This window comes from Cricetulus griseus (genome assembly GCF_003668045.3).
Source record: "Cricetulus griseus strain 17A/GY chromosome 1 unlocalized genomic scaffold, alternate assembly CriGri-PICRH-1.0 chr1_1, whole genome shotgun sequence".
Lineage (NCBI taxonomy): Eukaryota > Metazoa > Chordata > Mammalia > Rodentia > Cricetidae > Cricetulus > Cricetulus griseus.
The window spans coordinates 69,305,055-69,331,363 of NW_023276807.1; the positions used below are offsets into that span (position 1 = coordinate 69,305,055).

General features: G+C 46.5%; 2 protein-coding genes across 3 annotated transcripts in view; one reads left to right on the plus strand and one right to left on the minus strand.

The window, feature by feature from the left end:
- Nucleotides 1-913, minus strand: part of Col4a2 (collagen type IV alpha 2 chain) — a 138,838-nt gene extending 137,925 nt beyond the window's left edge. Inside the window, exon 1 of one of the 2 annotated variants that reach the window (XM_027387877.1) lies at nt 97-340. The gene's annotated coding sequence lies outside the window, so the exon portion shown is untranslated. Of the gene's footprint in view, nt 1-96; nt 341-786 lie in introns of those variants that run through there. The other variant, XM_035452393.1, reaches the window with a different exon arrangement.
- Nucleotides 483-26,309, plus strand: part of Col4a1 (collagen type IV alpha 1 chain) — a 111,734-nt gene continuing 85,907 nt past the window's right edge. Inside the window, exon 1 of the mRNA XM_027387878.2 lies at nt 483-691. Within this exon, the coding sequence (XP_027243679.1) occupies nt 608-691 (84 nt within the window). The 5' untranslated portion in view covers nt 483-607. The remainder of the gene's footprint in view (nt 692-26,309) is intronic.

Sequence of the window (26,309 nt, forward strand, 5' to 3'; positions counted from 1 at the left end):
CCAATCCAAGGGAGCGCGCGGCCTCTGACTGCCCCGAGCGCTCCAAGTCCGAGATTTGGGGCCTGGGTCTCAGCGCCTCACGGGGGTCGCTCTCACCTCAGGGTCCCGCGTCAGGAGCTGCTGCTCGCGCGCATGGGCCCCTGAAGAAGCGCAGGCCCGCTGCACACCAGCGGCCAGGCCCTTCTGGTTCTGCACCGTGGGCGCCGGCCTCCTGGCCCCAGCGTCCCTGGCTGGGATTGGCGAGCAAAAGGACTAAGGGGACCCTGGCGCGGGAGGAGCTGGGTGCGGAGCGCAGAGCCCCTGCGTTCCGACTCTCAGCGACACCAAGTCCCGAGCAGCGCGCAGCCTCCGCCTCTTACCAGCGCCGCAGGGTCCTCCCCTTGGAGACGCCGCCCGCGCACCGCCGAGGGGAGGGGGCAGCGCCAACAAATTGGGGAGCTCCTCGGGCCGCGCGCTCAGGTCTCTGCTCAGAGCCACCGCACCCGGAACGGTGTGCAGGGCTCACAGCCGGGCCCTCAGAGACTGAGCTGCTCGCCGCGGCCCCCGGGAGCCGGGCTGCAGTTCCCCGCCGTCCCCGTTGGTTCCCCGCCGGCCCGGGCGCGCCACCATGGGGCCCCGGTTCAGCGTCTGGCTTCTACTGCTGCTCGCCGCCCTTCTGCTCCACGAGGAGCGCAGCCGGGCCGCTGCGAAGGTGAGTTCCTACAGGATCCGCTCCCCAGCCTCCCTCCCTGCACCCGCGGTGCCCCGCGAGGCCTCTTTGTCCCGGGCCCGGCGCGGTCAACCCACCCGGCCCTCGGGGGTGTCGCGGGTGGCACGGCCAGGTGCAATCTTCTGGCGGGTCTCTGCTTATGGTCCCCGTGGGCTACGATCGCGCATCCATTACGGAACCTCCTTTGTTACGAGTTGGGTACGGGAGAGTTAGGAAAGGACTGAAGCTTAGAGCGCACCGCGGTGGGGGTGGGTGGGTGAGTGTACCGGAGAGTCAGGGAGGTTTGAACCCTCATCGCCAAGGCGCTCAGCGGCGGGGCGCGCGAGTGGGTCTTGGCTAGAAGGGTGGGCACACACACCCCACGCCGCTCAGAGTCCCACACACATGTTCAGGGGGAATCGCTTTGGGCGTGTTTCTGGTTGTTTGGAGATTCTGATGGTTGAGGCCGAACAGCTTTGGGCCGTTTGCCTGGAAACATCTGTATTTTTGCTTTCCCACGACTTTTGTGTAGCCTACAGCACGCTTGAGAACAGATGCGGGCTCTTCTACGCATCCTAAAAGTCACTGCCTCAACTCTTGCCTTTTATGAGTGTGTGCCTGAAAATTATAACCACATTTAGACTTGAGTGTGAAACCAAAGAGAAACTACATCGCATTGTTCCCTGCGCAAATTGTTTTTTTTTTTAGTTTTTGTTTCCTCTGGTGCTGTGCTTGGCCAGGAGGGCGCTGGGAGATGTTTGCAGGAGCCAGACTTCCAGCTCTGGAGGAGCCCGGCCAGATTTTCTGCTTTCGCCTCTAGAGAATACACTTCAGCTGCTGCTGTGACAGCCATGCAGGCCCAAAGGCCACAAGGTGTGGCCTCTCAACAGTTTCCCTTCCCCCTCAAAATGCCTAAAAATGCTGTTTGCTACTTATGGGCACTTCCAATTTAAAACAAACAAGCAAAACAACTCCAAAACTGTTTTTTAATTCTGCATTTTTTTTCCTTCTAAGAATTTCACCTCTTTTCTGCAGGACCGATACTGATCAACTCTACTATAAATTATTAACTGTTACATACTAGAATAAACTGGTAATATGTACTCAGGTTTCTTAATTGAGTTTTGCCTCCCTGGTGGCAGCTTCTTCATTGGTTACTGAAGAAGGGTGATTACATCAGCAGCCAACTTCAGAGAATTCCTTCCAGACTGTCCGGGTCTCTCCCTTCACTACAGGTCGTTGTTTAACTACCCTTTCTCATGGTGAGGGTAGTTTCTCAAAAGAGCAGGCTTGCTGCGCTGGCTCAACCTATAGTTCTTGTTACTTGGGGACTGGGGCAGGAGGATCTCAAGTTCAAGGCAAGCCTGGGCTGTGGAGTGAGTTTAAGGCTAGCCCAGGCATATTTGTGAGACCCTCCCTAAAAAGAAAAAAGTAGAAAGAAGCCTACAGATGTAGCTGCTTGGTGAAGTGCTTGCCCAGCATGTGCGTAGCCCTGGGTTCAGACCCCAGGGGGGGAAAGATGGACCAAAAGACTTCTTAGTACTTCTAAGGGGACCAGGCTAGGTCATTGTAATGGAAAAGCAGGCCACTGTTTAGATTTTTCTGGATGACAGTGTTAGCAGAGCTAACTTTTCAGACACAGAGGACTTTAAAAAGAACGAGTCAGTCACACAAAGTTCTGATCTTACTTGAAAAATCAAACGAGCTAATGTTGAGGTTTGAGACTGTTTTACTTCCTATTAATTATTCTATGTGACCGTGTACATTCCTGGCCACTCGCTCTCCTCTGTTCCTCAAGCTGTTTTGAAGGAGCTTCAGCCTTCTGGACTGTGGGCACCCTAAGATGTTATCTTGGCATGGTATTTGCCCTGAACTGGGAAACCTGCTAATGTGCATATGACTTCTGGGTCTATAAGAGGATCCATTAAAAAGTCACACTAATTTTGCAACCAGTGTCCTTTTCATGCTACCAATAGCATTTTTGCCCTGCTCCTTCTAAAACTAGCTATTAGAGATACCACAGCAACAAAGTATCTTCCGTTGTATTTATTCAAGTCAAATGTTCTCTAAGCACACCATTTAGATGGTAAGATGCTACAGGTCTGCCTGGTGATTGGACCAGGGTCATAGAGTGCTAGGTAAGCACTCTATATGAATGCCTATCAAATTGCTTTTCTGGGTCTGAGATCCGAACTTTTCCCTAAGTGTGGTCATGCCTGCCCAGCAGACTTGCTGTCTCCTGACCGTTAGTCACTTCTCCAGGGACCGAATGACCAAAGAGCTCAAACGAAGGGAGATTTTATTCCCATGTCAGTATGGGTGGCTCTCCTTAAGCCTGGCTTTAGATGAGAAGGCTGGTTTCCTATATAAGCCCCAGCAGGGCATATGTCAGGATGGGGGAGTGGGGGTGAGTTGGGGGGAGCATTGTGCTGGTGAGGACAGTCCACAGTCCTCTTGTTCTTTTATAGGGAACAGAACTGGAAAAGAGCAAGGGTCTCTGAAACCAGCAAGAGGTCTGTGCTTTAACCGCGTGTGTGCCAGACTGGGTTCCACCAGAGGTATTGACTGACATGCTGTTAATCAGTTTACACAGCGTGAGTGTGTTCAGGGATAAGGGGTTCGTGTGTTTGCTTTTATTAAACTGATGAATTGGGGTGTTTTGAACCGTATGCCTCAGTTTCCCTTGCAGTCACTCCTGTCCCACCTTTATATGTACTCATTTGGTCCACAAATGCATTTGGAACACCCACTTCCTGTACTGTCTCAGGTAGGCGCTGATCACTCAGCAGGTCCCAGGGAGTAATATGGAGCCCTGAGGACACAGACTGAGAAGTCCTGAGGAGCAGACAACGCCACAACCAAGGGAATCCAAAGACAGAAGACCTTAGTCCAGCCTTGTGGGGAAAGGGGAAAACCTGTGGGAGGCATGGGGGCTAGAATAGAAGCATTGGCTGTTGGGACACTGACCCGTAGCAGAGTGCAGAATGGCATTTCCTGGCATCTTCCAATCCTATGGATCTTTGCATTCTATAGTGACCTTGAAATCTCTCCTTCGAGATACCAGGAACCTTTGTTTCTGGGATTAGCTGTTGGAGTGGCTGACCTTTGGTCTTTCAGTGCCTAATAGGAGCAGTAAGGGTGAGGTGTAAGTCTACAGAGATAAGGAGTACCCAGCCCATTATGTGACCTGTCCCTTCTCTCCAGGTGGGAGTGGGGGGAGGTTGGAAAGTTTAAGCATGGATGGCCTAGTCAAGGCAGGAGTGCCGGTGGGAACTGATCCAGAAAACCTACATGAGTCTGGGCAAGGGCAGGAGGGACCTCATGAATCCCCACATTATTCATTAACAGGAGTGGGCATATTCCTGAGAATGGGGGGAGGGTCCAGCTGGCTGGGTTATTTAGTGAAGAGTTGGTAGTAAAGATTTTACAGACAATGAAACCCAGAAGTCATTCAGGACCACAGAGTCTTGGAGATAAGGGGAGGGCTTCGAGAGGCGAATTGTCACGAATCTTTGTTAGAATGAATTGTACGATGTTTGTCCACAACAGAACAGCATTGAATAATGATTGTTCCCAACATTGGAAACAGATTAACCTCATTAAAGTGTCTCTCAAGCGGGCTTGGCATTTGGAACTCGGGATAAAGTAAGCAAGAACAACAATAGAATGCCTAACATAGTATCTTGGCGCATTGTTCTTCCTGACCAGCAAATATGTCAGCTGCAGAACAATACCAACAACGATTTCTGCCATTGTCCAGCACACAATGAAGGGGTCAAAAAATCCGAACTGGGTCATTGGGAATTTCTTCTGAGGTTTTAACTCTAGGATTCCTTTGGGGTTAATGTTTGATATTCTATTACTCAGGCCCTGTGCTCTCCGCCATTGTTCTCCTGGTCATGTCCTGGGGTGCAGGGTCACCTTCCTGCTCTTTGCTTCCTGTCTCAGGCCTACTGGGCATGTCTGTGCAATAGACCTCTGCTTTCTTTTCTTCTCAGTTCTCTTCCTAGGGATCTCCCTGCATTCTCCGTCACCCCTGCCCTTGGCCTTACTGAACTTGCAGCCCACAGAATGACACCGACCCCTAGCTGTCCTCCATTTGATTTTGAAAAGTGTGCACAGAGCTGAACTTGTTCTATTTTACCCATACTGTCCGGCCTTCTGGTGCCTCATCCGCAGTGTGATTGTTTCCTAATAACTGTGATGACACACAGCTCTGAAGCTGTGCCCGTTTCTCCTTGCCCCTCCACGTCTCTGACCCACATGAGACCTGCTGCTCTTGGTAGGATTGCCATCAAACCTTGTTGCTCTGCTCTCTTCCAGCTCCTGTTCTCTAGCACACTCCTTCCACAGAGTGGGCCTGATGGTCTCTTCATAACCATACACTTGTTTTTTGGTGCAGGGTTAGCATGGCCCCCCTTTGGCTATGCAGATCCTCTGAGTATGGGTGTATGGAATGCACAGGCATATCTCTCACTGCCTGACATCATGCAGCCCTCAGGAAGATCCTATCTCTCTCTGCCCATGGCTCTCACACCTTCAACAAATGCTCTGTCTTCCCTTAGCTTCTCCATTCTTCTGTTATTGTGATCATCCCTAGAGTTAGGGTGTGGCATAGGATTTGAAAGTTCATCATGATGACAATGGCTGCTGTCAGTGTCATCTTCTAGCCCTCGTCCCAGTATATAAGGTGAGGATAATCACAAGGACCATGGCAGCCTGTGTGTTGCAGGGAAGCTGTGTGCATGAGGTAAGCAAACACCAGGAGAGGCAGGCTGCCCTCTCTGCCACATAGGTATGGCGTCACCTTGGGGTGGTTGGCTCTGACTTCCCTGCCAATTATAAGATGCCTAAGGACACATCTTTTTTAAAAAGTACCTTGACTGTGTTTGGGAGAGAGCCTGACACATAGGTGGAGGCATGAGTTAATCACTGGTAATTAATTGGTCTTGATGTTTCCAGGCTGTTCCCTCAGCATCCCCTGGGGAGTCCTGGTGGGGCTGTGTACTGGCTCATGGAAAGTATGTCACAGTGTCCATCCTGTGGTATTATTAGAGAACACAAAGGAAAATGATGACCAAGGAAGGTGTTTTGCTTGAATTTGGAATTCTGAGCAGATATTCCAGCACAGACTAAACATGACATGGAAACACACACACAGTGCTGACCTTCCTATGTAAATAGTTTATTCCGTGGCTTAGTACTGTTCATTATGGAAGCCTGGCCCAGGTTTGGTTTTTACACTGAACACTATAAGCGCACTTCATGTTATCTGGGTTTTAAATCTCTCTTGGTGTGTGATAAGTTGAAATGTGAGTGTGGTGTCTAAGTCAGATGTAGCAGATACACCCCGCCTGCCATGGGGCCCTTGTGTCCTGTGTTAGCAGCTGCTAAGGAGCATCAGTAAGTGTCTCATCCTCTGTTGCCCTTGTAACCCACATGTCAGAGGGAGGGTTGGTCTTAATTACAGTGACCCAAGCTTAGCCAGACAAGAGAAAAGCCTGTCTCTCTGTTAAGTGAATGTTAGGAAATCAGATGCAAGCACGCATCTTTGGAGAGACAATGGGACACATCTAGGGAGGAAGGGGCTAAGGTTCTGCCTTGCCCTCCTGGGGGTCCATGTAGAAACACAGGCTCTGGTCTCCTCATGTGTGAAAGGCAGTGACCTTACTGATGAGGAGAAAATGACCTGTTGTTTGCAAAGCATTTATGGAGTGTGCAGTGCTTGTTTAATGCCAAGCAGTAACTCTGCTTGATCAATGAAAAGCAAACTCTGAGGAGTAAATAGTCAAGCAATGATGTCATGAGGCAGCTGGAGCTGGAGGAAGCTGCTTGGATCATTATGTCACAGCGTCATGAAGGCTGGTACCAGCATCAGCATCACCAAGGGATGGAGGATACACCCGAGTTTCTGGATCAGCAGTGTGGGGTGAATCGGAGGTTCTGAATTCCTAGCAGGGGATGCTACTGGTCTAGAGACTATAGCTTCTGTTCTCTTTGCTTTTCTAGGCAGCAGCTTGGTGATTAGGTGCTGGCCATCACCCCAGTGCTATCAGCACACCAACATCTAGGGACCTCCTTCTGCTTGCCCCTAGACTGAGCCAAACCACTGGGTATGGAATGTCCTTCCTCGTTTTTTTGTTTTCTTGGTCCTTATTGGAGTTTTATTGCTGATAGCCAGCTGATAGCTGGGCGTGTTCCTTATAATGCCCCAGCAGCATGCACATGGTGTGTGAAGAAGCACATACTGGTGAATTAATTTGCACTGGCTCCCTGAGAACCCCTCTCTTTATCAGGAAGAGAGTGAGCTATTTCACAGGGCTTGCCTGAGTCTTACCAGCCTTAGTGGTGGGACTTAGGCAACTCACCTGCTGAGGGTGGCAGTGAGCATTTGTCTGGAGGTCAGCCAGGGTGGAGCCCAGCTGGGGTGTGTGATGACCTGCACACAGGCCCACAGCATACCACACCCGGCTTCTCTGGCCTCGGCCACCTGGTTGCCTGACTGGGAATTTGTGTCCCATTACAACCAAACCCATTTCCTGGAGATTAAGAACCATTTGGGGTTAGTGGTTTAAAATAACTCCTAAATTTTGGTCAGGAAATGGCCTATAAAATTAAGATGAGGTTACTAAGGCAGGCAGGAAAATGGGTCAGTGCTGGGGAAATATCCTAGCTGTCAGATAGTCCCATAGTCTCCAGATCAGATTGGTTCATTTTGAATGCACACACAAGCTCAGGTCAGGATCAGTGATGCTGGCTGATGGACAGATGTGATGGTTTTTTCGACATTGTTTATGGAGTGGGCCAGTTCTTTCGATTCATCCCTCATCTAGAGCTGGTCATTGACGAACACTTAAGCACAAAGGGCTGGTGCCAACACCAGATGTTTCTTATCAGAACATTACCCAAGCCTGACCCAGACGCCATTGGGTTCCTTCTTCATAATTAGATTTTGCTTTTCCAAATGCTTGAAAATTCAGTGATTATATTTCTTTATTCTGGAATTCAGGCTTTTGAAATTGAAAAAATCTTTTTTAAAATAATAGTTTAATGTTTTTTGTTGACATTGGCTATTTTCTCATTTTCCACGGGGCTGTGATCTACTAATATATTCTGAGACATGGCTTTTCCTCTTCAACAAGTCATCATTCACAGTCCTTTGGGCATTGTTTTATTTTTATTTTATTATTATTATTTACATAAATTAAACTAAAACCACCTTAACAGCCCCCTGAAAATACAATTACAGAGTAAAAGATCCTGGGTGCCATATGTCACCTCTTGCCCTGGTTTTTAAAATTCATTCCACAAATTGTGTTTGTATTCACTTTGGGTTGAAAAGCTGCATGGGGTTAAATTGTCCATAAACTTTGAATTCTGGTTTGTTCTTAAGTAAATGTCAGAGAGTAATTTTAATAATGAGACGATGCAATGTTATGCTGAAAAATGAACCATGTGATTTGTTCCCTTTGAGCCCCCAAAGTTGTTCAAGTAGATCCCGAAACTCTAGGACCAGTGTCACACAGATGCAAACTCAGAGTCAGAGATGCTAAGGGGTAGACTCCTGACTTACCAGGAAGTAACTGTGACATCCGAGCAAGCTGCCTGACCTCTCAAAGCCTGCATTTTCTCATCTGTAAATGAGGAAAAATGGCCCATTCCTTTAGGATTGCCATGAGGCCTGTGTCTGTGTGGTTGTGTGAGAAGGAGGCAGGCGAGTGACTGCTGTATTGCTAGATGCCACTTCTTGTTAGCTTCTTTGTTGGATTGTAAACTATGATGTTGGAAAAATCTTCCTCTTTTCAAACCTCTGTTGCATTCTTAAAAATGAGCAGCTTACTGGAGAGTTGATAAATATTGAGATTAATAACATTTACATACATAATCAAATGCTGTTATGGCATAGTTTTTGAGTGCTATACTTAAGCTATTCCCAGATGGAAAACATTATGGAAATAAAACCAACAGGAAGACTGGATGAAATGTGCACAGTGCTCCTCTGGGTAAAGTGACAATGTCACCGTGTGCTTCATATCTTCTTGAGCTTCTGATGCTTGGGTATTTACAGTTGTTTCAGGGGCTCCACCTTTCATAGACACCCTGAGTGGTGGAAGTGAAGGATCAAAGTGTAGCAGGAACTCACGCTTTTTGGGAGTCGCTTTGAGACCCTTCCCCCTTGCCTTGGAGGAGCAGAAAGGTGCAGCTTGACTTTGGTTTGTCCCAGTGTGAACTCAGGCAGGTGTGAGCTGTGCACAGTTAATGGCAAGTATTGTGTCAGAATGGAGAAATTGGAGCTGATGTCTTGTGGCTGAGTCTTGCAGCTTCACCCTGGCATGTTCCATGACAAAAAATGCTATGGTGAAAGACCAGTACATAGGCTGTGTCCAGTCCAGAGCAGCCAAGTTACAGAAACAGCCTATCAGCAGATGGATGTAAGGGAAACTTGGCAGACACAGACAGTGGAGTTTCACCTAGCATTAAGGAATGAAATTATATCATTTATAGGAAAATGGTTGGAACTGGAGATCATGTTAAGTGAGATAAGCCAGACTCAGAAAGACATTTTCTCTCAAGTGCTAAATCTAGGTGTGTGTGTGTGTGTGTGTGTGTGTGTGTGTGTGTGCGCGCGTGTGTGTGTGTAGGACATGAAGGTAGCATGGAGAAACTGTTTTGTAGAGGAAGCAACTAAAGGGAAGTGAGGAGAAAAAAGAAGACATTGAGAAGAAAAAGATGAATATTATTTTTTTCTCTTAAATATGGGATCAAGAGTTTTAAAAACATATATTAAAAAGATGTGAAGGCAAGAGAAGAAACCATGGAACAGGGGAGATTAGAGAGTTATAGGGGTTATCAATGAAATACAGATATGAAAATGCCATAATGAAACTCATTATTTAGTTTGTAACATAAGTGTTAATGATAAGGGCCAGCAGGATGGCTCAGTCTCTAAACTGCATAAGGACCTGAATTTAATCTCAGAACTCATGTTAAACAGCTAGGCATGTGGGTGTGAGTTTAACCCCAGCACTCAGGAGGCAGAGGCATATGGATCTCTATGAGTTCAAGACCAGCATGATCTACAAATTGAGTTCCAGGATAGCTGGGACTGTTACACAGAGTAACCTTGTCTTGGAAAAACAAACAAACAAACCAAACCCAAACCCAAACATGTTAGTGTGCATTTGTAATCCTAGCATTGGGCAGGCAAAGGGAGGGTTTCTTGGGGCTCCCTGGCCAGACATTGAATTCTGCTTGGTGAGTCTCAGGCCAAAAGAAAGGCAGATGATGCCTGGGGAATGTCAATCAAATGTGTGGCTGTTTAGGATAACACATATATATGGACACACACACACACACACACACACACACACACACACACACATTCATGATAAAAACAATAAACATTTATCATATGCACACTAACTGCTGAAGCCATCTTCAAATGTAGTGTAGTTCAGGCCAGAAAGTTACTCAGGGGGAGACTGTAACCATGAAATCAACTCACTGAGGGTAGTTATCTGCTGAAATTCCTAAACTCGGGAAAGCTCCAGATAGCCCCATAAAAAAGCCCTCTGCACAGGTCTCAGTATTTGAGTCTGATTTTATATCATCTTTTCTTTCTTTGTAATTTAATGTGTATGTGTGTGTCTTTGGATGTGTGTATGTGTACCATGTCACATGGTCACCCCCAGAGGTCAGATGGGGGTATAGGACCTCCTCTAATGAAGTTTGTGAACTGCCATGTGGGTGCTGGGAACCCAACCTGGTTCCTCTGCAAGAGCACAGGTCCTCTTAGCATTGATCCATTTCTCCAGCCCTGTGCACCTTGTATTATTAAAGTCCTGGCTTGTGTGAGTGAAGTGTGTTCAGTGTGCACGCTGACCTCTAGACTTCCTAAAGAGAGGCTTTTTAATGATTATGAATAATACAAATGTGTATTGTGTATTTTGTGTTCATACATACATTATACATCATATATATTAAGTGACATTCATGCATGCATGCAGTGAGTGGTCACTGTACACCTACTATGTACCAAGCTTGGCAAAAGCATGTAAGAGCAGCCACCCTTCATGATTATTTATGGAATAGTGAACAATATTTACCTTTTATCAGGCCTGATTAGGCATGATTTTAAAAATCTGTCTCAAGTTCAGAAACCCAAATTTGCTAAAGATTTCTAAAAGCAGAAAGAAGACCCGAGTCCTTTCCCAGAAGTCTTGTCTATAGCATGTCCCTAAAGTATTATCTTGAGACCATCAGACATTCAGGGTTGCTCCATTTTAAAAAAGAAATTCTGAAATGTCTCTAGAGTAGAAAATGGACTATCTTAGTTCTGTCTTCTGCAAAACTAGCCTTAGGGAATGACTTGGGTGTAGGGTGGATGAAACCATCAGATGAAATGACTTGGATGTTAAGGTGGATGAAGCCATCAGATCTCTCAATGACTTAGGTGTAGGGTGGATGAAGCCATCAGATCTCTCCTCTGTAAAACTAGCCTTGGGAAATGACTTGGGTGTAGGGTGGATGAAGCCTTTAGATGAAATGACATGGGTGTAGGGTGGATGAAGCCATCAGATGTGGAAATACCAGATGTAAAAATCAGATGCTTCAGAAGGCACCATGTTCTGATGATGGCATGTGTCACAACCATAATGATGCAAGAATATTGTCCTTTGCCTTAAAATTGCAGTGCTTCACAGCCAAGTTAGTCGGAGTGGTGGGGGTGGGGGTAAGTGAGGAGGGTGATGGTGGGGGAGGGTCGGGCGGGGGTGGGTTTACAGATGGTAAGAAATGGGGTGCTTTCATAACCCCCAGGGGACCTTTGGTTACTAAATGTACAGTGGTCTTGCTGTGAAAGCTCAGACTGAATGTAAACTGAGGACAGAGTGGCTTTTCCTATCAGAGTCAGAGCCCATTCCCAGCCCCACTCTGACTTCCATCCCCTGAAGTCCTGGTTACAGTTAACATGACAGCCTTTTTCTGGGAGTGATACTGTCTGAGACCAAGACTTATCAGGTTCTGAGCAAGAGGAAGCTAACGTGTGGGCTAAGGATGGTGCATTGGGGTGGAAGCTGTTGCAATGAAAATCATCATTGACATCACAAGAGAAGCAGGCCAGGTTCTTGGTGAAAGGCACTGTTGATTGTCTAGACAGTGGGCAGCACACATGTCCTTCATCCTGCAGGTGGGAGGCACCCTTACTAAGACCGAGTGCAAACATCTGCTGTGAGATGTGTATGGAGCTGTTATGGTGGGAAATGATGTGACTTCTTAATTGGCTTTTCTCTTCAGAAATAAAAGTATCAGAGAGTGAGGGAGAAGGAAGATGAATTAGAGTTCTTAATGCGTCCAAATCCCATATTCCAAAATGGAGCCCGGAGTCTGGGTCACTTCATCTGAGCTGTACTTACTGTGCTTTGATGGAGCAAGCGACCTGGGGTCAGAGTGTCAATCTTCCATGACTGACAGGAGCTCCATGGTCTATTCCTGCAGCTGTGTGATTTGAGAGGCATTGGTATTAACCAAAAGCTGCCAGGCAAAGGGAAAGAATTATGTTCATTGCTTATTATTTTCAGTCTTGTGGGTAGTAGAGTGGCCACTTGCTGGTTCAGGTGGTAGTAGCTCCTGGAACCAGGGTGGGGACTGATAGGAGAGCCAGGGCAGGCCGAAGTACAAGCTTTACACAGCATGGGTCTTCTAAGCATTTACTTTGCTAATGTCCTTGGAAAGGCCCACTCCCCCATTGAGTAGGATAGAGAACCCAGCACTCAGTCAAGAGGATCTGGAATGGAAGCCAGCATCATCAATAGAGTTGGACAGATTCATTTCAGGGATGCTCTGGAGAAGAGGTCAGTGTGGGAGCTGAGACGATGGTGATGATGACTATGATGATGATGATTTATAGTCAATTTCTTTTTTTACAAGCTGGTACTACTTCCCCCAACCTCCCAGACAGGCTCCTACTAAGTACTCCTGTCAGTCCTCCTGCCTCCACCTCCCAAAGGCTGGGATGGCAAGTATGAGCTGCCATGCCTCTTGGTCATCCCTTAAGTGCTTGCAGAGCCCATGGGGAGTGATGAATGGTGCATGTAGACCTCTTGCAGGACATGAGATAGAATAGGAAGTGTCTTCCTGACATTTTCTCCCTGCCAACCTCCTTTTCTGGTTAAGGACAAAAGTGATTTGGAACACCTGTCCTCCAGCTAGGGTGCTACGAAAGCCTGGGCGCCAAGAAATCATAGTCAAGGTAGTGTTTGAGTGAATGCCATTAAATCATAGCCGGTGTTTAATGGATCCTGTGCACCATGCTGCTCCCAGGTTGATGCCTGGAGCTTTCCTGGTTTCACAGAGATGAGTGGTTGAGGGGGTTTGGGTAGCAGATTAGAGTATGCTCTGTTGAAATAGGTTGACCAAGACAAAAGTCCCTTTCTGAAACGCTAGAACCTGGGCTACATTTGACAGTGTTTCTGAGCGTGGGTTCTCAGAGGTAGGCAGGATACAGGCCCTGCTGAGGGTGCTGGCTTGGTTTCTGTTCAAGGAGACATCTTGGCAAGTGCTAATCCTATTGTCTGTGTGAAAGGGGGGCACTTAGCTTTTGTTTCCCAGAGGTGCTTATGGCTTCCTTAAATGTGCAAAGCCCCTTTCTTCAGCACTGTTCAGTTTTCTCCTCTGTGCCCCTCAGTGTAATTCACAGCACAGGGAGACCCCCATAGGGCTCAGTAAGTAACTCATTGGCAAGAGGGAGCCAAGGTCTAGAAAACCGACCTCTAGAGATGGATGTTGACTGAATGTGGTCATCTGCACATGACAGGACCTTTCAGCCATTCCAGACGCTCACCTCAGAGTTCCGAAGGAGGGGAAAGAGGTCAGGAACCCACAGAAGCAGCTTTGGGAGAAAATGCTTCCACAAGAGTGAGGTGGCAGCAGGGTGTGAGCTGGGTGGGGCCTTATGGAGTACCTGCTGTGCTCTGTGGACTTAGTTCCATGCAGTGATGGAGGGGTCAAGAAGGTCTGCAATGACTCAGGTGGAGAAGGTGGTCCCAAGCTACTGCTTGCTCATGAGCTGATCCAATGAAGGGTATGGTCTGTGCACTCCTCGTGGAGTCCTGATTTGTTTACAGCACCATGATAAGGGTAGCTGGTCATGAAGGGATCATGGCTAAAGCCTTTTACCTGCTTCCTACCCAGCCTTAGAAGCAAAAGGCTGGGAGTTGCTGAGGGAGTAAAAGGGGAAAATGTTTGGGAAATTTTTGATTTAAAACATAAAGTAGCTCAGAAAGGCAGATGGAGTTTATCTGGAGTAGCCCTTGGGCATTGATGAAGTTCCCCTGAGAAAAGCACAGGGATTGAGGCAAGGTGTTAGCCAGGATGGATGCTTTGAGATGCCCAGACCAGGCAGGTGAGCTGGGGGTGATCCCATGAAGAGGCCCACAGGGTACATTGCCTCTGTCTGTGCTCTGGGCAGAGATAGCCCCTCTCCTTCCTGTCCTGTCCAGTTCTGTGCTTATCTAAGTGACAGGGACCTATTCCTGGGCAGCCTCAGTGCCTCAGCTTCTGTGCCACCCAGTGACACGTTCCATGGTTCACTGACCACTGCTCACTGAGGAGACTGACAGTGTGCCTAGGGCCACTGTCAGGACAGATGTAAAACACATGCAAAACTAAACCCATCAACCAAACCAAATGCTGTAACCAAGTGGTACTGGCCACGTCTAGTGGGACTTGGAGGGGAGGTGAAGGATTTAAAAGGTGCATGCCTCATCAGCTAGGGGAATCCAGGAGTGGACCTTGGACAGATACCTTCCCCCAGGCGGCCCCAGCAGCCTCAGATGCTTCTGAAAATTTCAGTTCATGTTGTACTTTGGGAGTGGAGTTGGAGTCCAAAGGGAAGAGGGGACCAGTGAGCTGAGGAGACTGAGAAAGAATGCTCCCGGCTGGGCTGCCTTTTAAGGGAAACTCTGGGGTAATGTAAACATGTTGTTGGTCATTAGATGTGCTGATTAAGAGGGTAAATCATAAAAGAAATTATGCCTTGGACATAAACTTTAAACAGTGCAGCGACATTTTGATGATAAAACTGAAGCTGTACAGAGTGTGTCCCCAGGGGAAACATGGGAATCAGATCCTGAAGGTTGTCCCATGGAGGTTCCAGGCTCACAGTGCTGTCCCCAGGCTTGGGGTGTGGTCCCTGTGTGCATGTGGGGATAAACGTATCCACACACTGCATGACTGAAGAAAGTAAACTTTCAAAGGCCTTTAACCAGGCTATAAAATGGAGGAAAATCACAAAATCTATGTAACAGCATTAAAAGTTATTGAGTGTGAAATAGGACCGCCCTGTTTAGGGAAACATCAAATTGCTTTCGAAGAGAGCCAAATGCTTGGAGTGCAGCTAGCTAGAGTTCAGGGGGAAGGGGGAGGTGGCAGCCGAGGGAGCTTGGAGAATAGCTTTGTTCCTAGCCACTACTGCTGTCAGGCCAGCCCCTTCATGTCATCCCTGCTTTTCAAGCTCAGAACTCTTTAATCCCTTTCCTGGGGGCCTTGAAGCAACCTGTTTGTCTTCCTTGATGCGGAGAGCCTGTGAGTGATCACCATTCGGGCATCCTGTCACATGGGGTGCAGGGAGAATGTTCTCTATGGAAGATGGAGGAAGAAGCCGTAGTGGCTGGCTGTGGCCCCTCAAGGAGCAGCTCATAGCATCAGGGGTATCTGGTGTCTCTGGACTGCTCTAGTTTTTCAGCTGACAGATCTTGTTGGCTCCTGAGTTTGGCTGTGATTATGTCTTAGGTCTGGAACCCAGATGTGCAGCAACACAGTGGCATCTGAGGAGGCAGGAAGTGACCACAGTCCGTGAGTGATTAATGCTTGGGGGTAGCTAGTTAGTCAATTTTGGACTAGAAACTGAGAAATTGGTGGATACAAGGCCCATAGGTGCTTCCTGAGAGTGGACATGGCCAGCAGCAGGTAGATTTACAGGGCCTTGTCTTCTCAGGGGAAGGGGGCTGGGAGGTGACTGGAGCCCAGGCCATGGAGAACAGGAGGCAGTGGTCCCTAGCCTCTCACTTTGCAGGCTCCTGTATTTCAGTGACAGCTAATGATCTTTGCTTCCTCTAAGACATTCCCTGTAGTTAGTCTGGTTCTTTTGAGACAGGGTTGTCTCACGTATCCCAGGTTGGCCCAGGATAAGCTCGAACTCTTGGTCCTCCTAAATGCTGGGTTGACAAGCTTCTACTACTGCGTCTGGGTTGACTTCCACATTCTTGCGATTTCTCATTTTTATTTGTCCAAGGAAAATACATTTGGTATAAACAGTCCAGAAGAGTGAGGACAAGCCTGCTAGCAGCTCTATCTGTGGCTGGTAACTGCTTAGCTTAGGTTTCCAGAGATGAAGTTCTCTGCGTCTCTTCAGACCTTCTTTGTTTCTCAAGGTGGTTATGGAATGATCACTTACTTTTTTTCTTTCTTTTCTTTTTTTTTTTTTTTTTTTTGGCCTTTGCAGTGGATCCCATGTGAGCCTGGCTGTGGGCAGGCTTCTCCAGCCTCCATTCCCTCTCCTAAGTGGAAACTTTGCATTTCCTGTGGCTTTGGGGTTGCAGCTCCTGGTTAGCTCCTTAAAGGAAGTGTTGCTCCCAGAAAGGCTGTGTTTCCTTCCATTTGCACTTCTTACCCATAAATAGCTTGGAAGCCATGTTCCCCCCTCATGCCCTTGAACTCTGACCAGGCGTTCCTGGGCAAGGCCACCCTGGCAACACCCTCACGGATGGGATGCACTACTTCACAATTCAGTTACCTCTCCGGAGACTAGGCCACCAGCTCTCATTGTCACATGCCTGCCTCGACTGGGTGGAAACCCCAGATGGAGTTGCTAGGCTCTGGTTCTGGCTTGGGCCTGGCTTTCTCCTGGAGAAACCAGGAACTTGACAGATAAGGTATTAATAGTCCTGGAAGTGTAGCAGACAAGGGGGTGCGGAATATTTAGATTTGTAACTGAGTGTAACAGTTTGGAGGTACTGTCCTACTAGGCTGGCCTTGGGCTCTGGGTGGGGACCTTGAGTCCAGGGGTGGAGACCTCTTGCTGCCTGGCTTTTGAAATGCTGAGGTATCATAGGAGTTTATGGGAAAGCTACTGCTATTACTGGAACTCCTTACAGAAAGGACATCTATTTTCCAGTCACAGAGAAGGGAAGATCCTATCCTTCTGCTCATACCCTAGCTCTTCCAGGCTCTTCCCGAGATGGGTGGCCTCTGAGTGGGAAAGACACAAGGCAGATCTCAGCTCCTTTCTCTCTACCCCCAGCCTTCATTTGTCCATCTGCCACTCCTGAATTTTCTAGAGTTTTGTGCTGTTTCCAAACCCCTCTAGAAGCTCTCAGAACTCATGTTGGACAATAGAGTGGGGCTCCCTCCAGATGCAGGGTCTGCCTAACTCCCATGGAGCGCACACTGGTCCACAGCCTGGGTCATGGTGGCAGACACACACTCTTCTCCAGATGCAGGGTCTGCCTAACTCCCATGGAGTGTATTGATCCACAGCCTGGGACGTGGTAGCAGACACACACTCTTCTGCTCCGTGTTCTGCCCGTGCTTGGGTGCTGGGCATGCATGGTGCCTCACTGAGTGTTCTGCTCCTCTGCCACACCCAGAGGCTATAGGACCTCAGAGCTGCATCTGCACCTGGATAGCCATCTTCAGTGCTTCCATGAAGCCTGCCTGGGTAGCATCCTTAGCTACTTAGGGGGTCTCCTATATCTGTGGGCTTCCTGTGCTGGCTGATTTTCTGTCTTCCTGTTCTGTCTTCCTCCAGTCTAGCTCCCCTTCCCCTGTCTTGCCCCTGCCCATCCAGGATGGATGTCCTGGGATGACTCAGCTCTGCCTCTCTCCTATCCCAGGTGCCTCCCCGCTCACCTTCCCTGACTTTTCTCTCATCTCTAAGCAGCAGTGTCCCTGCAGAGGCTCAGCCTGCTGATGCTAGCTAGCCTGTCCAGGTGGAGCCTCTGTGTCATCTCCAGCTCACTTCCTGGCCTCCAGCCATCCCCCTGTCCCAGAGCTTCAGGCAGCCATGTGTCCTCAGAAGAATAAACCAGAGAGAGGCTTCTAGGCCCTTGCTTAAATTCCTGCTGCTCTCTGGTTTCAGGTGCTGTGGACGTGTCACCTCCAATTTAGAGTCATCCTCCCACTTACGCTTCCACACTCCTAAGCCATGGAGCTTCCTCCGGTCCAGGCTGCTCTTTCCTTCCACACTTGTCTGGATGCTCCTCTCATTCACATCGAAGTTAGATGCTAACCCCCACCCCCAGGGAGAGTTCAGGGCACAAGCCAAGTTGAGTTTTGTTCCCAGAAGCTCTGGCATCATCTTAGGAAAAGACAGGGTGGTGACTGTCAGTTGTGATTACCCTAGAGAACCAGTAAGAGGTGAAGGGTCACCAGATGTTGGCTTACTCTGTGTGGGCCTTCTTTGAGTTCATAGTGGGGTAGAGTCTAGCCTGTAACTGAAGGTCTCAAGCCCAGGGTCATGGAAGAAGGTATATTTCCAATTTTCTCTACCTTTCTGTTCTGGATAGACCCTGGAGTGTTTAGATAAAGCCAGTGAGTGGGGAGGAGGTATACTTCCTGCTAGCTCACAGATGGAAGAATCACTGGGTAACCCATGGCGCAGCCAAATTGGTTCATATAACTAGCTCTATGACAACTTGGCTCAGTGGCTGCTATATATTACTTCAGGCTGAATATGCCCAATACAAAAATCAGAGATCTAAAATACTTTAAAACCTGAAACTTTGTGAGGGCCAGATTGATGCTGTTGAGTGGAAAATGTCACACCGTGGGACCTCTCTGTTTTGTGTACATAACTATGATATTATTGCATGAAATGGCCTTCATTTTGTGTGTTCAAAACTTTGTTATTCATTTAGACTTTGGTTCTGTCCTCAAGATAGTTGTGAGGTACAGGCAAGCATTTCTCAATCTGGAAATCTTAAAATCAGAGTCACTTCCGAGAGGAGAATCTAGTTCTATATGTGATGGGAAATTTATACTCATTGAAAATATGCCCCTCCCCCAACAAAACTGATGAAGAAGATGGCTGGAGGGTCTCAAGTAGATTTCTATTCTGTTGGCGACCGAAGACTACTATTTGTATATCGTGCTGATGTCCCTCCCTCCCTCTCTCCCTCCCTCTCTCCCTCTCTCTCCCTTTCTCCCTCCCTCCCTCCTTCTTTCTCTCTGTGCTAGAAGACAAGCATGCATGTGCAGGCCCATGTAACTGTATTCTTGATGTGTGTGTGAAGGGATAGCAGAGGAGACATTCATGTCTGTATGGATGTGTGAATTGGTGTATGTGTATGCAGCTGTGTGTGGTAGAATGTGTGTGTGTGTGTGTGTGTGTGTGTGTGTGAGTGTGTACATATGTGTGTTTGCGTGTGTATGTGTGTGTGTAAGTGCGCGTGCGTGTGTGCCCAGATGTGGCCTTCCTTGTGCATTACTCCTGCTAGTTCTGAGTAAGGTGGCACTAGGGCTTGGGTGTACACATTCCCATTTCCCCATGTTATTGGCGTTTACATTTTACTTTGGGTTGCAAAGCCATTACTATTAAACAAGGAAAAGCCCCTCAAATGTAGAATATGACAACAGCTGTTGAGGTTAAAACCTGCTAGCCTACATTACTCCATTCCTCTGGCATGGAGGAAATCATGCCAGGACGGGGAGGGGTCACAATGTCCCAGCTGTATGTACTGGAAACCGTGTCATGGTGATTTGTGATGGTGAGGTCCATCCTTGAATAAGATAGCAGGGCAGTGGCCCAAAAGCATCATGACCAGGCAAGGGCTGCAGCTCAGAAAAATCATTAAACGTGGCTGTGGTCCTTCAGGTGCACATGAATTGAGGTCAGAATGGAGCAGGTGGCTTGGGGAGTAGCAGGGGAGTGTAGATAGCAGAGACCTTGGGAGGAAGCACCCACAGAGCAGGGTTTTGAGGAGGAGAAGGGCAAAGCAGCTGGCTGCAGATGTTCAATGGTTTGTGAGGGGGAGTGACATTCCTGATAGGTTGGCAGACCACTTAGCATGAGGAGGAAGCATCTTCAATTTTGTATAAGATCTGTGACCGTGAGAGTTACTATTTGTTCCAGAAGGTAGAGGCTTCCTTTTAATCAAGAACATCAGTATGCCCAAATAAGTCAAGGAACCCAAATTTTTAAATTCTTTTTTTAGAGCATTTAATTAATTAATTTACTTATTTGTTTGTTTATTTGTGTGTGTGTGTGTGTGTATGGATGTCACAGTGTGCATATGGAGGTCCATATGCTCCTAGTAGGAATTGGTCCTGAACTTGATAGATGTCTAAGGATGCCCTTGAACTCCTGATCCTCCTGCCTAAACCTTCTGAGAACTGGGGTTACAGGCATGGGCTATCACACTGAGCTTCAGAGTTAAATATAGAATCGAGTTCCTATATGAACTCAGATTGCAAAAGTCGGGATTCTCCAGCCCCCTTTTCTGGGTACCCAGTAGCACTCACTCTTAACCTTCACCTAGGTTTCTGGAGCTGGAGCTGGATGTGTCTCCATAGACCTGGGTTTCCCGCTATCATTCAGAGGGTCTAGAGGACTAACTCGTGGTACTCAACTCTTGAAATTCCATCACTGGATTTGCTTTGGGTCAACAGACATGTTTTGGGGTATTGAGAAAGGCTCAGTCAGTTTTGGGAAGTCAGAATCCCAGCTGTGGGGGTTGGGTTCCAAAGTCTCACCACAGCAATGTTGCTTCTTACAGCTGTTCCCCCCAAGAGATGGATCTTACAGAGAACATCTCACGTATTTGGTGGCTGCACAGGCCAGCTGTCGTGTCAGAAATGCTGCTGATGTTGGCTGAAGGACTTCTATTCACAGGCAGAGTTGAGCTCTTGAGTTGTTTTTAATGTTCAAGTGTTTAAGGGAACTGGGGCGTGTGGAAGGGGGACTACAGCTCAGGTGGAATTCTCAGCATTGAAAGAATGGGATGGGATTGGGGGCACAGTCAGCTCAGTGGGGCCCGAGTTCTATGCTCAGCACTCATGTAGAAGAGCTGGACTTGGCGGTGCTCAACTACATCCCAGTGTTGGAGAGGCCAAGACAGGCAGATCCCTACGGTTTGCTGGCCAGTTAGTCTAGCCTAAACGGTGAGCTCCAGTCCCAGAGAGAGAACCTGTGTCAAAGAATAAGGTCAATGGTTCCTGGGGAACAATACCTGAAGGTGATTCCTGTCCTCTACACATGCATGGGTGCGAGCGCGCGCGCACACACACACGAACACACACACACACACACACACACACACACACACACACACACACACACCCCTCATAGACATACATACACAGACCACACACACCCTCACACCACACACACCATACACACACGGACACCATACATACACCCACACACCATACACATACACACACACACCATACACACACACACCATACATACACACACCATGCAAGATACACATATGCACACAGACATCATACATACATACATACATACATACACAAACCATACACACACCATACATACATGCACCATACATATATACACACACCATACATACATACACACACCATACATACATACACCATACATATATACACACACCATACATACATACACTCACCATACACACACACCATACACATGCATATATACATAAACACATCATACACACACACAACATACACACACAGATCACACACACCACCTATCTACACATAGAACCCCCGCCTCCCCCCCAGCCATTTATGCACATGCCCTGTTTGGGGTGGGAAGAAGAGCCCTTCTCTGCTCTATCAATTCACGAAAATTGAGGAGTTCCCTCTGTGACAAACACCTAATAGTGTGGTAGAAATAGATAATAAATTAATGTAGAACCTTAACACATGGAGGGTGGGATAAAGACAGCTACAGCCCAGGTTTGAAATATCAAGTGAAGTTATTTTTTAAAAAAAGAGTACAGAAAATAGTGTGGGTCCCGAAAAAGAAGGAAAAGTGACAGAAATGTGTCTGTGTGGGTGCGGTCGTTGTGATGACTGAGATGAGAATGTTGAGACTGGGGGACAACTTTCTTTCCAGAAAGTCCTGCAGAGACTGGAGTGGGTCTGCAGCAGGAGTGGATCTGCTCACCAAGGTGTGATGTGTGAAGTCTGTGCCATGTAACACAGCCAAGCCAAAGCTAACTCACGTTGTGAACAAGAATCTGAAGGTTCTATATAGCTCATTTTTAGAATGCTTTCCCTTGCAATACAAGAGTATAATTGTTTTCATTCTCAATAGCATAATGGGGACTTTGTTATGGATTCATGAGAATTACGGACTTTGGAATGTGACTTTTATTTTAAGATTTTTGAGGGAACTCCTAGTGGCATTTCACTTTTGACCTTTACATGAAGTCTGTAGTTGGCCAGGGACATATAGTAGGCATCAGAGATTTTTTGTTGTGTCTAAGATCTCGATGTTCTGGATGCCATGGGATGGGATAAACATGTCACACGTGAAGTGGCTAGTTGCGCCCTGTTGGTTCATTAAACAAATTAATACATGGTGCTTCTATTCTCTTAAAAGCGAACTATAAAAACCCAGTGTTCTTTATACCTTTTGTATCCCTGCTTTTCGTATTTGTATTTAGTAATAAAAGCTAGGTCCACCAAAGCAGAAACATTGCCAATAGTGAGTATTGAAAGGAAGAAGGCAAGAAGGGGAAACCAGGAAAAGAGAATCAAGGGGTCAGATCATGTGCAAATGCTGCAAGGTTTTGGAAGGAAAGGTAGTGCAGTGGGGTTGGGGAACCTCTCCTTGGGACCCTGGAGGCAGGATGGCTCCGCAGAGCAGTTGGCCCTCTTCCTGTCTGACCTGGAAGACAGACAAAGCCACTTCAAAGGAGGGTCACTGAGCAAGGGTACAATGCATGTTGGGAATAAAAGAGAATAATGTGATATGGGAGCTGTTAGAATGTTGGATGATCATACTAGAATAAAAAATAATATATTCTGGGGGTTGGGAAAACTGTTGGATGGGGATCACGGTAAGCACTTCTGGGTGGCCAACTTTTTGATCCTGAGGAGGTTTGCCCTGCAAGAAAAGGCATGCAGAGGAGGAATTTTGCATATTTTGGGTTCCTCCTTAACCCGTAGGTGTGTGTGGTCCTCACACTCAAGAAGAATGTGTATAGTGGAGGAAACGCAACACTGAGCTGCTCTCGAGGGACTGGAGATCCACACAGAAACACGGGTTTCAATGATGTCTTGATGTCTAGCCTGGTATGATATGAATTAAAAGCAAAAACAAAAAACGAGACCATATGTGAGAAGTGGGAATGCCAGGTTCATCACAGAGGGAGGAGGGTGTGAAGTGACAGTAGACCCTGCTTTCTGTGGAGAGCAGTCACTGTTGACCCAAATGTCTTTCAGGCTCTTCGAGGTCAGAGGTTTGTGGTGGATACTAGAAAAGATGGCTCAAGTAAATGTCATAAAGCCCATACGAAGTGTCTGGTGGCTTTACAAACAAAGAAAGCTGTGGCAGGTATACCCTGATTTGAAGAACTTTATATGGGATTGGAATGATATTGGCAGCCTGAGCCCTTCACTGGACACTACACAATGGAGCAAGAAGCAAAAGCTGCCCTGTCCACCCATTGTGGTGCCACCCATTGTGATGGTGGTTTTTAAATGGTACAGATAGGAGGAGACCCAGGCCAATATAGTGATTATAGATTGAGAATCCAAGAAGGGGGTCATCGAGAGGTCATTTCCGAAGACAGTAACGGAAGACAGCAGGTAAAAACTGGAGAGGTGGAAATGCTTTCTTATAGGACATCAAAAGGAAATGAAGAGAAACAGTTTGGAAAGCGAATAAACCATCAGAGAGGTAGAGAGTATAACTGTAGTTTGTAAGAAGGACAGTTTCCCTACCTTGTACACAAAGTGTTGGCTGCTTCATTCTTTTGACTACCCTGTATCCAGGAGACTTGAGACAATGCTTGTAGCTTATTAGTGAATAGAATCTTTGTAATTGCTACAAAAACAGTAGAATGTGAGTCTGAAGCCACTGGTTTGAGAGGGGTAGGAGCCAGCCAGGTCAACATCTCTACCTAGCTACATAGTGAGTTCCATCCAGGGCTGTGCAGTGAGACCTTGTCTCATCATCATCTTCATCACAATCATCATCACTGTTGTTATCATAATCATTATAACAATAATAACAATGATAGTGAGAATCTTTAAACTTCTGGGACTGTTAAAAACATTATATGAAGTCTAAGGCTTTCAATTGTGAATATTCAGGTATTTTCAGAATTCAAGCCATACAAAAATCAAAGCAGAAATTATAAGAGAAGAAAGGGCAGGGGACCAAGAAGGAAATGGGGACTAAGATCTCAGCTAGAAAACACTAAGTAGGAAATAGGATCAGAGGGAAGGGGGAGGACCCAAGAAATTCTTTCAGTATGGTACTATCTTGGTAAAAAGCTTTTATCATGATATAAACCTAGTTTTCTCTGTACCAACCTTTATATACATCTACTGTGAATCAGAAGTATTTCTTTGAAAATCTGGTTTACTAGGGACAATTATATTTTTTGATAATATAATTTTTAATTATTTATTTTTATTTTATATGCATTGGTGTTTTGCCTGCATGTATATCTTTGTGTTGGATCTCCTCAAACTGGAGCTACAGACAGCTGTGAGCTGCCATGTGGGTGCTGGGAATTGAACCCAAGTCCTCTGGAAGAGCAGTCTGTGTTCTTAACTATTGAGCTATCTCTACAACCCCATGGGGATAGTAGTTTTAAATCTTTTGACATATGTACTTCTTAGTGAAGAAGGCTGGGAATGAGAAATTTTGAGTTCTATTTGTGTTAGTTTTAAAAGGAAAAAAAAAAGCAGCAGGCAAAATATGAGAGAATTAGAAAGTTTCCATCAGCTACCATAATGCTAGGGGAGGTTTACCCAATAATTGTAAAAGATGACATGGGAATTAAGGAGGAAACATAGCCAAGTGGATATTGAGAAATCTGAGGGAAATGAAATTGCTAGGTTGAGTGAGGGTGAACTTTAACTCACTCAATGCGCAAGGCTTGGGTCAAGGAAGGCATGTGGGAGGGAAGGCCAAGATCTGCTCAGGGTCAGCTGTGCATGGAAGGCTGGATTCATCCGGGGTGGGAAGGGGCTGGAGAGCCAAGTGCAGGCGCCAGGCCTCTGGGTGAGCTTCTTGGGAGCTTTACCATCACCCCATCTGCCATGTTATTTGTGCTTTCCCCAGAGAGACACTAATTGATTTGAAAACTGACAAAAAGACAACCCACAGATATGAGATATGTCTTCAGAGATTTCAGGGGAAGACAGGTTGGACAAAATGATGGGGAATATAGAAAGGTTTATGTCACTTGGTGGTTTTATGTGTCTGGTGTTGGACAAAATGATGGGGAATATAGAAAGGTTTATGTCACTTGGTGGTTTTTCTTATGTGTCTGGTGTTCTCTAAGACCATCGCCAAGTTCCAAGTTGTCTATGTTTTCCTCTAGGAACTCTGTAATTTTGCATTTTACATTTTTATCTGTGACTTACTTTGAGATAATTTTTATAAAAGAAACAAAATCTGTGTCTAGGTTTTTAAATTTGTTTGTTTTTTGAGACAAGGTCTTGATACATACATAGCCCAGGCTGGCCTTAGACTAGAAATCTTCCTGACTCTGACTGTCCAGTATTAAGTGTAGGCTTGCATGATCATGGCTGGCCCATATATTTATTGTTGTTTTTTTTTTTTGCATGTGAATGTCTAGTTCTTCAAAATAATCCATCTCTACTTCATTGTGGAGATTTGAGTCTTCATTAAAATTTAGCTACCTCATTCCAATCCAGAGTTTGATGTCTTTCCTCACACATACCTTACACACATTTCATTAGACTGTAGCTAAATATCTCACTTTGGGTGTTGCAAATGTAAATGGTACTGTGTTTGGGTTTTGATTTCAAACTCTACTTTTCATTGCTGGTGTATTAGAAAGGGACTGCCTTTTGTATTTTAACTTTGTATCCTGCCACCTGGCTATAATTCAGTCTTAGTTCTAGTTTTTTTTTTTTTTTTTTAAATACAGATAAGCATGGCATCTGCTGAATGCTTTTTATGAAAACTTTAGCATAAACATAGAAATAACTGTAGTAAATTAGATATTTCAGGTCTGAAATAAACCTGAAAGAAAAGGTTTCCATGTCTTCTTGAAGATGTTTGGAGCTAAATAGTGCTTAACATTTTTCTTGATAAATTTTATTCACGTCCCACACTCGTATGTGCATATACACGGATGCACTGGGTTTTACAGAGGTACATATAATTCTTCTTTTCCCCCATTTTAGAAAGAAAGCCATAGATACTAGCACTGCCTGTCTCACATCTGCCTGCGTTTGACCTTGACATGGTCACTGCTTTGTGGTCATTCATTTCAATTGCTGGACGATGGAGAGGTTGAACTGTAGACTCCCCAGAGCTCAAACACTTCTTTACTACATGATCTTTGGGCCACAGATAATCTTTGTCTTTTTGCTCTTATTGCTGTTCTTCAACGTATCCATGGCAACACCCTTGAAGAGA